This window comes from Drosophila miranda (assembly GCF_003369915.1).
Source record: "Drosophila miranda strain MSH22 chromosome Y unlocalized genomic scaffold, D.miranda_PacBio2.1 Contig_Y1_pilon, whole genome shotgun sequence".
Taxonomy (NCBI): Eukaryota; Metazoa; Arthropoda; class Insecta; order Diptera; family Drosophilidae; genus Drosophila; species Drosophila miranda.
The window spans coordinates 683,256-699,541 of record NW_022881603.1 but is presented as its reverse complement, the minus strand read 5'-3'; the positions used below and the strand labels follow the sequence as shown (position 1 = coordinate 699,541).

Below are 16,286 nucleotides of genomic sequence, written 5' to 3'. Positions count from 1 at the left end.
GGATCTTCAATGCCGAGGACTTCTTGTCGCGTGCTCAGATGAACGACAAAATCAACATCTTGCGCTCGCCCACCAAGCCGCCCAACGGGGTGCGCCAGCGCTCCGTCTACACCAACAACCCATCGCCGGTAAGTGAAATTCCAAGCAATAACGTGAAAGTTTCTTCAATTTTCAGACATTTTGTTTTACAAAACTGCCGCATCATCGCGCTAGCAGGGTATCAACAGCGAGCTAACAGCCGCCGCAGTCTTAACAGCTCGGCAACAGCAGCATTGCCACATCACCTCATTGCCCTCTCCTGTTATTTCAGACCTTCTTATTTTCCGTCTCGCTCTTTTCCACCATTGCTCTCTTACTTTCCGACTTTTATATTCGAATTTTCCTTCTCTATTCCCCCCTCTTCTCTACTCTTCTTATACGATTTAAAATAGTTTGGTTAATTTCTATAAAAATCAAATGCAAATTGGGAAAAACGCACACACGTATGTAAATACATATATGTATGTATGTATGTATATGCATGCGTTAACAGAATGTCGACAGAATGTTAGCAACAGTTGCAAAGTCATTCGATTTCTGCGCTGCTGACACTTTCTCTCGTATCTGTCGTTTTCTCTCCTGCCGGTATTCAATTATTTTCTGGCACTTTCACTTCCTCACCTCTTCATTTCCTTCCGGATCTAACCTCCGCTACTACCTCTCGCCTTCTCATCCCCCCTCCCTTAGCAAGCAAGCTTGCGTGTCGGCATGACTGGGGGGCAGCTGTCCCAACGCATGAGCAACATCTCGCTGTCCTCCGGCACGGACTCCGTGGGCCACATGGATCGCGGCAGCAGCTCCAGTCTCGCTAGCAGCGCCACCGTTGGCACCAACACCATCACCAGCGGCATTTCCAAGGAGTGCGCCAATTACCCCGTCGGCAGTCAGTCGGCCCGTCCATACGTCCAACTGCCGGACATACACATTTCCAACCCTCCTCAGTACGGGCCAGGGAATATGCAGGAAATAGACACTGGCAAAATGGCGCACAACGGCAAGGCCCTCACAGGGCGCTACAATGCCACGCCCACCTATGGCTTCGACAACGAGCAGAACTACTGCCTGGTAAGGGGCTCCTGCATATCTGTAAATCTAGCCGATTCTATGCTCAATCTCAGAATTCCCAACAGTTGCCGTCTCCAATGCCCCCTCCACCATACGCCTTGGCACGCGTGAGCAGCACACGCAACTTCGAGCTCGAGAACCACACACCGCCGGCATGTCCCGGCTCTGGACCCATTGCCATGACGAACGGCACCATCCAGTTGCGCCTCCGCGATGGCGTGCGGTGAGTGTGGACGCCCCCAGCCCATTGGCTCTTCTTGCTCTATCACGCAACTGCAGCAACTCGGCTTTGATCCACCCCAATGGACGCATCTTGCAGAGCGGCGCTAAAGTCGAAATAGTCACCTACGACGGCATGAAGGGCAATAACTTTGTGTGAGTGGGAATGGCCCTTACCCCAACGTGGCATATTTGAAGCCTTTGAATTATCTTCCCATTACAGTCGCTATGCCAAGATGTGGTACAAGGGTGTGAGCTTCACCAGCGAGGCGTGCGCTCTCATCTACCTGGTGGACACAGCCGGGACGCGCACCACAACCGACACTTTCACCGATCTGACCAAGGACTACACCCTGGCAGTGTTCTATGAGTGAGTCCCCCCGGCCAATTGCATCGCTTCTTATTTGGCTAATTTCGATTTAATTCCCGAACTACTCGCAGCGACTCGCTGCATGGTCCCTCTTATATGGCTGAAACCCATGACGTGATTGCCAATTCAGCTTACACCTGTACCGAGGATGGCACTGAGATCTATGACATAAACGGATTTCGCATCACCCAGGCAGCCGATGGCCTGGTGAAGGTCACTCGTGTGGACAACAAGTGCTTGATTCGCACCAGTCCCGGCAATGGATCGGCCACTTTGACCACACCTGGCATCCATTGCACTGCCTCTCTGGGCAAGACCTCGCATCTGTTTGTTCGGTGAGTGTCAAACCGATGCTCTCAACCTCCCCCTCCCCCCTCAATCACACCAGCCTCCACCTGAGTAGAGCAGGCAGGCCAAAGTGCGGCAGCCTTGGAGGATAAAGAATGGACCCCTTTTCTGACATTTGGTGATGTTTTGCGATGCAGCAAGAGGGAATTCCTACACCGATTGGGGCAAAACTTGGGCTAGGTACAGCTGGCAAGGCCGATAGCTTGATCCGATTCATAAATAATATACAGCTAAGAGTACTATATGTTTGGATTCATTGGGAATTGGTGATGTCTAATGCAATTTGCGTAATTGAAACCCACTCGAAAGCAATTAAATTTCCTGTGGTTGGACCACTCTCCGGCAATGAGATTCGTTGGAGTAATTGCAATCGAGATTCCCAACTAATCTTCAGGTAAAACAATCCATAATGGAGCAGAAGTTTTGTTCGCACTCGGCATTTATCAAGTTTGAAGTTTTAATTTGCTTTCGCCCCAACAAAAACAACTACAGAATACAGAATAACAAAAGTGTCAACACGATTATAATTGAGTTTAATTAAGCCGCAAAGGAAAGCCTCTCAGCACTCTTGTCTGTGGACCGACCAACAGAAATTTAAAATATTTGCGCTAATCCACTTGGCAACGGCCTAACAGAAATGAACAGCTGGTGCCAGTCCAGGCCTCTTCAATGGGCCAACTTTCGGATAAAAGAGGTACGTGCCAAAGGCTTCAAATACTCGTATTTGCTGGGGCCAAAGTACGTACAATAAACTCGAAGCAATCCGAAGAGCAAAGTTGCGATCTGGAAATTTATGGATGGCGAAGGCCAAAATGTTTTGCTGTAGGCCCAGGCCCAGGCTGAACCCATTTGTTGGCCCAGCTCTGAAAATGTCACATGCTCCTCACACCCACAGCTACACCCACACCCTGTGTGGTCTGGGTCTTGGTCTGGGTCTGGGTCTGGCCATTGTCTGTCATTGATGCCAGTTGGTGTCGGTACAGGTTTTCAAAGGATGCTATTCCCGACTTAATTAAGTTGATGCCACCGTGTTGTACGAAATCTCTTCGATGCGCTGCGCTAAAGCTGAAAGTCTCATTATTTCCTATTTAAAGTCATTACCACGTTATCTGCAGCCTTCAATTGAAGTGGGTTCTCGTTCTCCTGCGACTTCCAGCAGCCACCGTCGCCCAGTCCCCATTTTTCAGTTAACAATTATCATGCTTATGTAGCTCTTAATTTTTCGTATTTTTCGCGCTCCCCCAACCTTGGTAAGGCCATTTTCCTGGCCAGAGGTGTATGTAAATCGAATTTCAAACGAGGCGAAGGCCAAAAAGCGCTGCATACGTGTTGTGTACCCTATTGTGGAGCGAAAAAATTAGTATATACATACATACATATGTATATGTGGAAGTCCAATGCCACAGGTTTTGTATGATAAAAAGCTGACAAATCCAATTTGTATCTCCTCTTCGTTCAGTTACTGTAGCAATCAGGATTTGGTTTTGAATAACTTTATGCAACGCGTAGGAGATTAAAGACTAGATGTAGACTAGCTCCATTCCAATTATTATCTCCTTTTCGATTTCGGGGACTCCCGCTAATGCTGAAAGCATTAGCAATCACTAGCCATTTGTTGGAAATTTGATTTAGAAAAAGGAAAAAGTTCGCCGGACGCGTTTTGCAATTGCGTCATGTGCCATAAAATGAGCAGGGATTTTTTCATTTCCTGACCTGCAACGTCAGATATAAATTCATTGAGCAAGAAGTCAGGAAAAATTCATCACCCACATCCGCTGTTCCCGGCAGTGGAAATGTATTGCTTCTAAAATGTAGTTATGTTTCGCGAGACCTCCTAAAGAATGCTTTACGAAACCTATCACCTAGCGACGGATTCTTAGAAAACTCTCTCTATAGCTTTTAATACCCGATACTCAAAATGAGTATTGGGGTATATTAGATTTGTGGTGAAAATGGATGCGTGTAACGTCCAGAAGGAATCGTTTCCGACCCCATAAAGTATATATATTCTTGATCAGCATCAATAGCCGAGTCGATTGAGCCCTTTCTGTCTGTCCGTCTGTCCGTCCGTCCGTCCGTCCGTCCGTCCGTCCGTCCGTCCGTCTGTCCGTCCCTATTAGCGCCTAGTGCTCAAAGACTATAAGAGCTAGAGCAACGATGTTTTGGATCCAGACTTCTGTGATATGTCACTGCTACAAAAATATTTCAAAACTTCGCCCCGCCCACTTCCGCCCCCACAAAGGACGAAAATCTGTGGCATCCACAATTTTAAAGATATGAGAAAACCAAAAACGCAGAATCGTAGAGAATGACTATATCTTTTAGACTGCAGAATCTGAATTGGATCGTATTATTATAATAGCCAGCATCAAGAAAACAATTTAATTTTTTCTCGCCCTGTCTCTCTCTAACACACACGTAGCATTTTTTATTTTTTTTTTATTTTTTATACCCGATACTCAAAATGAGTATTGGGGTATATTAGATTTGTGGTAAAAGTGGATGTGTGTAACGTCCAAAAGGAATCGTTTCCGACCCCATAAAGTATATATATTCTTGATCAGCATCAATAGCCGAGTCGATTGAGCCATGTCTGTCTGTCCGTCTGTCCGTCCGTCCGTCTGTCCGTCTGTCCGTCCCCTTCAGCGCCTAGTGCTCAAAGAGCAACGATGTTTTGGATCCAGACTTCTGTGATATGTCACTGCTACAAAAATATTTCAAAGCTTCGCCCCGCCCACTTCCGCCCCCACAAAGGACGAAAATCTGTGGCATCCACAATTTTAAAGATATGAGAAAACCAAAAGCGCAGAATCGTAGAGAATGACCATATCTTTTAGACTGCAGAATCTGAACCAGATCGTATAATTATTACAGCCAGAATCAAGAAAACAATTTCATTTTTTCTCGCCCTGTCTCTCTCTAACACACACGTAGCATAGGCGGCTTTGCTTAGAGTAAAACATTAGCGCCTAGATCTCAGAGACTACAAAAGCTAGAGCAACCAAATTTGGTATCCACACTCCTAATATATCGGACCGAGACGAGTTTGATTCAAAATTTCGCCACACCCCCTTCCGCCCCGCAAAGGACGAAAATCTGGGGATATTCAAAAATCTCAGAGACTATTAGGGCTAGAGTAACCAAATTTGGTATCCGCACTCCTGTTAGATCTTACTATAAAACGTGTATCTCAAAATTTCGCCCCACCTCCTTCCGCTCACACAAAGAACGAAAATCTGTTGCATCCACAATATTGCACATTCGAGAAAACTAAAAACGCAGAATCATAGATAATGACCATATCTATCAGATTGCTGAATCTGGATCAGATCAGATCATTTGTATAGCCAATAGGAACAAATCAAATTGCAGTGGCTACGCAGCGCCCAACGTCACGCTCAGACTGATTTTCTGTCTCTCTCGCACGCACTCTTTGTCGTGTCGTTTAATACTAGCAGCGTCTGCCGGAGGAGAGCCATACTGACTTAGTATCGGGTATAACCGTAGAGTTGCGGTGTCCGCAGCAACTCACAACGTTCCCCCTCGTTTTATTTATTAAAGTTACAAATTATCTGTTAATAATGGTACTTAGTTACTAAAGGCGGACAAAGATAAGTTAAAAGTTAGCTAAATTTAAATGATTGTAAATATTGCATGCAACTTGTTTGAGAGACAGTTCAGGGGATAGGGTTTGACATAGGGAGCTATAATTATGGCAGCATAATTAGACCTACATATGGGTAGACGGATAGGCCTAAAAGTACGGGTAGGTCTAGATGGAACGGCCAAGTCAATCTGACCCAAGAGAGTTTGGGAGTCAACAGTCCCAAGAAGGAGCTTGTGCACGAACATTACGCCATTGCATATTCTGCGATGGTGCAACGACGGCAGGTCAATAAGATTTAGCCTAGACCGGTAGGGTGGCCAGATTCTACCCGAGTCCCAGTTAAAGTTCCGAAGGGCAAAAATTAAAAATTGCTTTTGCACGGATTCAATAACAGCCTGCTGCTCTTTATACTGCGGGCTCCATACACAAGAACAATACTCCAATATAGGACGTACTAACGAGATGTACAGTTGTTTCGTAACGTACGGGTCGTCAAACTCCTTGGACCAACGCTTGATGAACGCTAAAACACCCTTAGCTTTATTTACAGTTGCAGCTATATGGGTGTTGAAACACATCTTATGATCAAAAAGGACTCCGAGGTCATTTAAACTCGAAATTCGCTCAAGGACATGATTTCTTAGAACATATGAGACAAAATGAGGAGCGCGACGGTAAAATGTCATAAGTTTGCATTTGGAAAAGTTCAGAAAAGATATTAGTTGAACACCACAATAGTAGTTCACTTATATCAAGTTGAAGGCGTGTGTGCAAATACCAATCAGAGTAAGAAAGACAGATTTTGACATCATCAGCATACATTAGTGTAGTAGAGTATGTTTTAACTTGAGGAAGGTCGTTCACAAATAAAATAAACAGAAGCGGGCCCAGATGACTTCCCTGTGGCACACCTGAAGTAACATTAACAGTATTTGACAACACGTTAGAAAACAAAACACGTTGAGTACGGTTAGAGAGATAGGACAAAATCCAATCTAGAAGATTCGTTGGGAACCCTAATAAAGAGAGCTTTTGAATAAGCAGAGCATGGTTCACAGAATCGAATTCCTTGCTGAAGTCCGTAAAAACTACATCCGTCTGCAAACCAATTTGAAAACCACGGTGGATTAGGTTAGAAAACTCAAGAAGGTTAGTCGATGTTGAACGATGTCTGAAAAAACCGTGTTGCGACGGAGATATCAAGCTGCAACAAAGATGTTGCAGCTGCCGGGTGACCAGGAACTCAAGAAGCGAGCACCATTTGAGTTTATGGGCTCACTTTATCATATATTATTTGGGATAATGGACGCCGAAGATAGGGAAACGTTGGAAGGAAATATGAAAAATTTATTAGAAAACCAACATAACCTAGATGATTTAATTAAAAAACAAACATCGGTGGTAGAGTCAACGGTAAATATTCTCAAAAGAACTACCGAGGAAATAAATTTGAACTTTAGAAGTATGAGCGCTAGAGTAGAAAATCTATAAATTTCTTTATGGTAACAAAGAAACTAAAATCCTTGATTGAAGAGTGCGATAAAATTCAATCAGCAGTTATTAATCTACTGATAGATATTAATCATGGTAGACTAAATCCAAATATTTTAAAACCTATACAATTAAAGGGAGAAATAGCAAAAATAAAAGATAACTTATTAGAAACATTGGTGCTTCCAGGATCCACTTATCAACGGCCTAACAGAAATGAACAGCTGGTGCCAGTCCAGGCCTCTTCAATGGGCCAACTTTCGGATAAAAGAGGTACGTGCCAAAGGCTTCAAATACTCGTATTTGCTGGGGCCAAAGTACGTACAATAAACTCGAAGCAATCCGAAGAGCAAAGTTGCGATCTGGAAATTTATGGATGGCGAAGGCCAAAATGTTTTGCTGTAGGCCCAGGCCCAGGCTGAACCCATTTGTTGGCCCAGCTCTGAAAATGTCACATGCTCCTCACACCCACAGCTACACCCACACCCTGTGTGATCTGGGTCTTGGTCTGGGTCTGGGTCTGGCCATTGTCTGTCATTGATGCCAGTTGGTGTCGGTACAGGTTTTCAAAGGATGCTATTCCCGACTTAATTAAGTTGATGCCACCGTGTTGTACGAAATCTCTTCGATGCGCTGCGCTAAAGCTGAAAGTCTCATTATTTCCTATTTAAAGTCATTACCACGTTATCTGCAGCCTTCAATTGAAGTAGGTTCTCGTTCTCCTGCAACTTCCAGCAGCCACCGTAGCCCAGTCCCCATTTTTCAGTTAACGATTTCATTTCAATTGACAGTTTAATTAATTCTAATGGTAAAATGTTGTCAAGCAATTATCATGCTTATGTAGCTCTTAATTTTTCGTATTTTTCGCGCTCCCCCAACCTTGGTAAGGCCATTTTCCTGGCCAGAGGTGTATGTAAATCGAATTTCAAACGAGGCGAAGGCCAAAAAGCGCTGCATACGTGTTGTGTACCCTATTGTGGAGCGAAAAAATTAGTATATACATACATACATATGTATATGTGGAAGTCCAATGCCACAGGTTTTGTATGATAAAAAGCTGACAAATCCAATTTGTATCTCCTCTTCGTTCAGTTACTGTAGCAATCAGGATTTGGTTTTGAATAACTTTATGCAACGCGTAGGAGATTAAAGACTAGATGTAGACTAGCTCCATTCCAATTATTATCTCCTTTTCGATTTCGGGGACTCCCGCTAATGCTGAAAGCATTAGCAATCACTAGCCATTTGTTGGAAATTTGATTTAGAAAAAGGAAAAAGTTCGCCGGACGCGTTTTGCAATTACGTCATGTGCCATAAAATGAGCAGGGATTTTTTCATTTCCTGACCTGCAACGTCAGATATAAATTCATTGAGCAAGAAGTCAGGAAAAATTCATCACCCACATCCGCTGTTCCCGGCAGTGGAAATGTATTGCTTCTAAAATGTAGTTATGTTTCGCGAGACCTCCTAAAGAATGCTTTAAGAAACCTATTACCTAGCGACGGATTCTTAGAAAACTCTCTCTATAGCTTTTAATACCCGATACTCAAAATGAGTATTGGGGTATATTAGATTTGTGGTGAAAATGGATGCGTGTAACGTCCAGAAGGAATCGTTTCCGACCCCATAAAGTATATATATTCTTGATCAGCATCAATAGCCGAGTCGATTGAGCCCTTTCTGTCTGTCCGTCTGTCCGTCCGTCCGTCCGTCCGTCCGTCCGTCTGTCCGTCTGTCCGTCCCTATTAGCGCCTAGTGCTCAAAGACTATAAGAGCTAGAGCAACGATGTTTTGGATCCAGACTTCTGTGATATGTCACTGCTACAAAAATATTTCAAAACTTCGCCCCGCCCACTTCCGCCCCCACAAAGGACGAAAATCTGTGGCATCCACAATTTTAAAGATATGAGAAAACCAAAAACGCAGAATCGTAGAGAATGACTATATCTTTTAGACTGCAGAATCTGAATTGGATCGTATTATTATAATAGCCAGCATCAAGAAAACAATTTCATTTTTTCTCGCCCTGTCTCTCTCTAACACACACGTAGCATTTTTTATTTTTTTTTATTTTTTATACCCGATACTCAAAATGAGTATTGGGGTATATTAGATTTGTGGTAAAAGTGGATGTGTGTAACGTCCAAAAGGAATCGTTTCCGACCCCATAAAGTATATATATTCTTGATCAGCATCAATAGCCGAGTCGATTGAGCCCTCTCTGTCTGTCCGTCTGTCCGTCCGTCCGTCTGTCCGTCTGTCCGTCCCCTTCAGCGCCTAGTGCTCAAAGACTATAAGAGCGAGAGCAACGATGTTTTGGATCCAGACTTCTGTGATATGTCACTGCTACAAAAATATTTCAAAGCTTCGCCCCGCACACTTCCGCCCCCACAAAGGACGAAAATCTGTGGCATCCACAATTTTAAAGATATGAGAAAACCAAAAACGCAGAATCGTAAAGAATGACCATATCTTTTAGACTGCAGAATCTGAACCAGATCGTATAATTATTATAGCCAGAATCAAGAAAACAATTTCATTTTTTCTCGCCCTGTCTCTCTCTAACACACACGTAGCATAGGCGGCTTTGCTTAGAGTAAAACATTAGCGCCTAGATCTCAGAGACTACAAAAGCTAGAGCAACCAAATTTGGTATCCACACTCCTAATATATCGGACCGAGACGAGTTTGATTCAAAATTTCGCCACACCCCCTTCCGCCCCCGCAAAGGACGAAAATCTGGGGATATTCAAAAATCTCAGAGACTATTAGGGCTAGAGTAACCAAATTTGGTATCCGCACTCCTGTTAGATCTCACTTTAAAACGTGTATCTCAAAATTTCGCCCTACCCCCTTTCGCCCACACAAAGGACGAAAATCTGTTGCATCCACAATATTGCACATTCGAGAAAACTAAAAACGCAGAATCATAGATAATGACCATATCTATCAGATTGCTGAATCTGGATCAGATCAGATCATTTGTATAGCCAATAGGAACAAATCAAATTGCAGTGGCTACGCAGCGCCCAACGTCACGCTCAGACTGATTTTCTGTTTCTCTCGCACGCACTCTTTGTCGTGTCGTTTAATACTAGCAGAGTCTGCCGGAGGAGAGCCATACTGACTTAGTATCGGGTATAACCGTAGAGTTGCGGTGTCCGCAGCAACTCACAACGTTCCCCCTCGTTTTATTTATTAAATTAACAAATTATCTGTTAATAATGGTACTTAGTTACTAAAGGCGGAAAAAGATAAGTTAAAAGTTAGCTAAATTTAACTGATTGTAAATATTGCATGCAATTTGTTTGAGAGACAGTTCAGGGGATAGGGTTTGACAGAGGGAGCTATAATTATGGCATAAAACCCTAAAAGGTTCATGATCAGCATAATTAGACCTACATATGGGTAGACGGATAGGCCTAAAAGTACGGGTAGGTCTAGATGGAACGGCCAAGTCATTCTGACCCAAGAGAGTTTGGGAGTCAACAGTCCCAAGAAGGAGCTTGTGCACGAACATTACGCCATTGCATATTCTGCGATGGTGCAACGACGGCAGGTCAATAAGATTTAGCCTAGACCGGTAGGGTGGCAAGATTCTACCCGAGTCCCAGTTAAAGTTCCTAAGGGCAAAAATTAAAAATTGCTTTTGCACGGATTCAATAACAGCCTGCTGCTCTTTATACTGCGGGCTCCATACCCAAGAACAATACTCCAATATAGGACGTACTAACGAGATGTACAGTTGTTTCGTAACGTACGGGTCGTCAAACTCCTTGGACCAACGCTTGATGAACGCTAAAACACCCTTAGCTTTATTTACAGTTGCAGCTATATGGGTGTTGAAACACATCTTATGATCAAAAAGGACTCCGAGGTCATTTGAACTCGAAATTCGCTCAAGGACATGATTTCTTAGAACATATGAGACAAAATGAGGAGCGCGACGGTAAAATGTCATAAGTTTGCATTTGGAAAGGTTCAGAAAAAGAAGATTAGTTGAACACCACAATAGTAGTTCACTTATATCAAGTTGAAGGCGTGTGTGCAAATACCAATCAGAGTAAGAAAGACAGATTTTGACATCATCAGCATACATTAGTGTAGTAGAGTATGTTTTAACTTGAGGAAGGTCGTTCACAAATAAAATAAACAGAAGCGGGCCCAGATGACTTCCCTGTGGCACACCTGAAGTAACATTAACAGTATTTGACAACACGTTATAAAACAAAACACGTTGAGTACGGTTAGAGAGATAGGACAAAATCCAATCTAGAAGATTCGTTGGGAACCCTAATAAAGAGAGCTTTTGAATAAGCCTCTGCATGGTTCACAGAATCGAATGCCTTGCTGAAGTCCGTAAAAACTACATCCGTCTGCAAACCAATTTGAAAACCACGGTGGATTAGGTTAGAAAACTCAAGAAGGTTAGTCGATGTTGAACGATGTCTGAAAAAACCGTGTTGCGACGGAGATATCAAGCTGCAACAAAGATGTTGCAGCTGCCGGGTGACCAGGAACTCAAGAAGCGAGCACCATTTGAGTTTATGGGCTCACTTTATCATATATTATTTGGGATAATGGACGCCGAAGATAGGGAAACGTTGGAAGGAAATATGAAAAATTTATTAGAAAACCAACATAACCTAGATGATTTAATTAAAAAACAAACATCGGTGGTAGAGTCAACGGTAAATATTCTCAAAAGAACTACCGAGGAAATAAATTTGAACTTTAGAAGTATGAGCGCTAGAGTAGAAAATCTATAAATTTCTTTATGGTAACAAAGCAACTAAGCTCCTTGATTGAAGAGTGCGATAAAATTCAATCAGCAGTTATTAATCTACTGATAGATATTAATCATGGTAGACTAAATCCAAATATTTTAAAACCTATACAATTAAAGGGAGAATTAGCAAAAATAAAAGATAACTTATTAGAAACATTGGTGCTTCCAGGAAAAAGAACAGGAACAGAATTGAAGGAAATTTACAGCCTATTAACAGCAACAGCAGCCTATTGCAACAGCAACATTAATAACAAATTATTTCTGAACGTGAAGATTCCCCTGTTTGGTAGACACGCATCCCATTTGTTTAGGATAATTCCCATGCCGGTTGAGCATGAACAAGAATTAGTCAAGGTAGATTTGAGCTCCAGGTATGTAGTATATAATTTCGAAATTGATTCCTATCATTCGATGACTGAAGCTACCTTGAACAAATGCCAAAAATGGCAAACGAATAGAAGAGTATGCGAATGTAATTGGCCTTGGAGCAATGCCAATGATAAAGCTTGTGAGATAGCTCCTTTCAAACCAAAGGGTAATTCATATTGCGTTTATAGGAAGATAGCAGAGACAAGGTCATTTTGGGTCGAATTAGAAAGACAGGGTAGTTGGATCTTCAAAGTTCCAGTAAACACAAATGCTAGAATTCAAGCAATTGCTTGCCAAATCAAGAACTAATTGATCTTCCGCAACAAGGAATTTTAACAATAATACATGGTTGTACTGTGCGAACCGATGATAAAATACTAGTACCTCATCACAGTATTCAAACAGAAAGCTACGAGCCAATTTCATCCTTTTATATAAGTAATATAAGTAAAATACCAAAAATTGTTTGGAATCCATTAACAGTACCATTAATTAACCATACAGAAGAAATGGATAAGTTAAGAAACGAAATAAAATTGTTAAAAGAAGGTCATCATGACTTAAAAGGACTTAAGTTCCATCATGTATCTGGACATGCGGCCTTGATTATCGGAATCATAATAATGATAATATTAATAATCTATGCCATAAGAAGAATTAAAGTAGCACGAAGACTGCAAACGATAGCACTTCCCTACCCACTGTAATTGACTGTAAATGATTATCTGTACTTGTAATTATAGCTATAAAGAAAACGTACACCAAAAGGTTTACAAGAATCAAAATACAAAACGAGGGGGAACGTTGTGAGTTGCAGCGGACACCGCAACTCTACAGTTTTACCCGATACTAAGTCAGTATGGCTCTCCTCCGGCAGACGCCGCTAATATTGAACGACACGACAAAGAGTGCGTGCGAGAGAGACAGAAAATCAGTCTGAGCGTGACGTCGGGGCTGCGTAGCCAGTGCAAATTGATTTGTTCCTTTTGGCTATAACAATGATCTGATCTGATCCAGATTCAGCAATCTGATAGATATGTTCATTATCTATGATTTTAGTTTTCTCGTATCCTCAATATTGTGGATGCAACAGATTTTCGTCCTTTGTGGGGATGGAAGGGGGTGGGGCGAAATTTAGAGATATACGTTTTAAAGTGAGATCTAACAGGAGTGCGGATACCAAATTTGGTTACTCTAGCCTTAATAGTCTCTGAGATTTGTGAATATCCCCAGATTTTCATCCTTTGCGGGGGCGGAAGGGGGTGTGGCGAAATTTTGAAAAAAACTCGTCTCGGTCCGATATATAAGGAGTGTGGATACCAAATTTGGTTGCTCTAGCTTTTATAGTCTCTGAGATCTAGGTGTAGCGCCATTTGGCTAATAATAATTGTTATTAGGATAGTATTTCATGAAGTCTAGTGTAAGTTAGGCTAGGGCAAAGCGGGAGCGCAATAAAAGCTCGCTCTCTCGCTCTTGGCGAATTCGCCCCGCTTTGCCACCGTAGGTAAGGTAGGCACAGAAGAAATTGTTTTAATATATGAAAAAAGTCGAGAAAAATCCACGAAAACGAACGCACGCACTCCTTTTTTTTCGTCGTATTAAAATACAAAATTGCAGTCACCCAAGTTGTTTCGGTATCGTTATTTAGAAAAATTCTATTCTAAAATTTCATGGCGCCCCCGGGTGGACTTGCAATTTAAACGTATTAATTCAAGTGGAAGGCAAAAGTGACAGTGACACAGTGGAGAAAAGATAAATAGCCAAAATCTGTTATACCTACATGTACATGCATATGTGCTGCAGCTAAATTGCCAAATTGACCGCGACGTGTGTGCAAATAATTCAACAAACAAAACTAAAAATCACCGCGTCGGTCGTGCAATACCCTGTCTGCAGCTATATACAAAAGGAGATACACATATAGCATCTACCCAAGAAGATCCAAGTGGAGCATCCAGTATAAGAAGAGGAGAGTACAGCACCTGGAATTTCCAATCTTCTCAAAAGGTATTTGTGCAAAAAATTGAAAGCTCGAGTGAAGACGAAAAGATTAAAAAACTCGCAATTATTGTCTTGTGCTGAAACAATTGCACCTCGCTTTCAATTCTTGGCACATACGTATGACTAGTAGAGCTAGATTGCATGCTGTAGTTAGAGTTGAGCATATATATTAATACATATATACATATGTACATCTAACCCTCTTGGACGCAATAACTACACATATAACTCATTTTCACCTCGTTTGGGTACAATTACCCATTATTTCATTGAGTGCCTCGGCATTAACTACGATTATTAGAAACGATCTTTCGCCTTCAGTTGCTTGTATTGAGAATCAATATGACCTCAAAAGCCAACAATATTGCCCTTAAAGAGCTGAAGAAAAAGCGCAGTTGCCGTGTCAAAGGCATTCGTTCCGCTGGTATTGACGGAGCTCGAGTGCAGACTCGAAACGCTGATGCGTAGCATTGACACGGCACGCGAACTTCAAGAGAAGATTGAAGATATAGACATTGACGATGAATTTGGAGTCGAGTTGGAAGAACTCTCAATTGTCACAAAGGCAAAATTAATGTCTCTCATTTGCGCATTAAAGACAGCTGATGAGACAATACCGGCAGTACCAGCTTATGGTGGCCCAACCCGTGCTCGCCGCAGTTCAGCGGCAACTTTTCAAATCCAAGCAATCAGCATCGTCCTTAAGGAACCTTATCGATACCGCCTCATCCATATATGGTTCGTTGTTGTCGATAGGCGATGATAAAAAGATCTCGAATGCGATGATTATTCATCTCGTCTTGAGCAGAGTCGATCCGGTGACCAAAGAGAAATGGGAAGAACAGCTCGATTATGACAAACTGCCACTTTGGACGGACTGTGAAAAGTTGCTTAATCGCAGACATCAACATCTTTCGGCCGAAAATTCTGACAAACCAAAGCAGGAGCAGAAAGCTGTGCCAAGCAAGCCGCATAATCGGAGTTCATTCGCGTGTTCCACCGCGAATACCAAAAACCAACAATGCAGCTACTGCAATGCGAAAGGCCATTTGTTGACAGATTGCAGTCCATTTGGTCGGCTGGCAGTAATGCAAAGGTTCGAATTCGCAAAAACTGCATCCTTGTGCATCAATTGTCTGCAGCCAGGCCACTCTGTAGTACGATGCGAGTGTGTGTCTGCTCACACCATACCTTATTGCATAGGTACACAGTGGCGAATAAAAGTCTAGCGTTACCATCACCCCCAGAGAATTCTTCTCCTCCTCCCAATCAGAATCAACCTTCCACTTCGCATGCTCTCCATGCGACACCTATGGATAGAGTTATTCTGGCTACGTCGATCGTAAGCGTCCGAACAAATAATGGTGAACATGTTTTGGCCCAAGCTCTGCTTGACTCGGGGTCTCAAACCAATTTTATAACTGAGGACTTAGCACAGCGCTTACAGATCCGTAGGGAGGAGTGTATCAACTTGCTTGGTATTGGGGAATCCAATTCACAAGTCAAGAAAAAGATACACACGGTGGTGAAGTCGCGAATTACTGGTAGTGAGTTTTCGGTTGATTTCTGGATTCTAAGGTCCATTTCGGGGTATCACCCTGATCAGACACTTAACGTGAGTGACTGGAAAATCCCGAAGAACTTACCACTTGCAGACCCATATTTCTTCAAGCCACAGAAGATAGATATGTTGATAGGTGCAGAAACATTTTTCGAACTTTTATCTGTTGCTCAGATTCGACAAGGTCCTGACTATCCAACTCTGCAGAAAACGCTTCTCGGCTGGATACCATCTGTTGCTCAGATTCGACAAGGTCCTGACTATCCAACTCTGCAGAAAACGCTTCTCGGCTGGATTGTGTCGGGCAGATACACTCAAAAGGTGACTGCCACCCAAGAAGCTAGGAATTGTTTGAGTTGTCGAGAAGAGTCAGTGATCCACATCGACAATACATTACAAAATTTTTGGTCACTGGAAGAATTGCCGT

General features: G+C 42.6%; 1 protein-coding gene across 1 annotated transcript; it reads left to right on the top strand.

The window, feature by feature from the left end:
* Window positions 1-1,163: 1,163 nt before the first annotated feature.
* LOC117192028 lies at window positions 1,164-2,058 on the top strand. The gene is made up of 3 exons (XM_033396749.1): window positions 1,164-1,479; window positions 1,547-1,693; window positions 1,765-2,058. Exons 1-3 carry the CDS (start codon window positions 1,259-1,261, stop codon window positions 2,030-2,032), a joined length of 636 nt encoding a protein of 211 aa, XP_033252640.1. The 5' UTR covers window positions 1,164-1,258; the 3' UTR covers window positions 2,033-2,058.
* The last annotated feature ends 14,228 nt before the right edge of the window (window positions 2,059-16,286 follow it).

Excerpts from the sequence above, each read along its gene's own strand:
- LOC117192028 (XM_033396749.1), top strand. The coding sequence starts at position 1,259 with ATGTCCCGGCTCTGGACCCATTGCCATGACGAACGGCACCATCCAGTT. Across the intron at positions 1,480-1,546 it reads ATGAAGGGCAATAACTTTGT|TCGCTATGCCAAGATGTGGT; the intron begins GTGAGTGGGAAT and ends TTCCCATTACAG. Across the intron at positions 1,694-1,764 it reads ACCCTGGCAGTGTTCTATGA|CGACTCGCTGCATGGTCCCT; the intron begins GTGAGTCCCCCC and ends AACTACTCGCAG.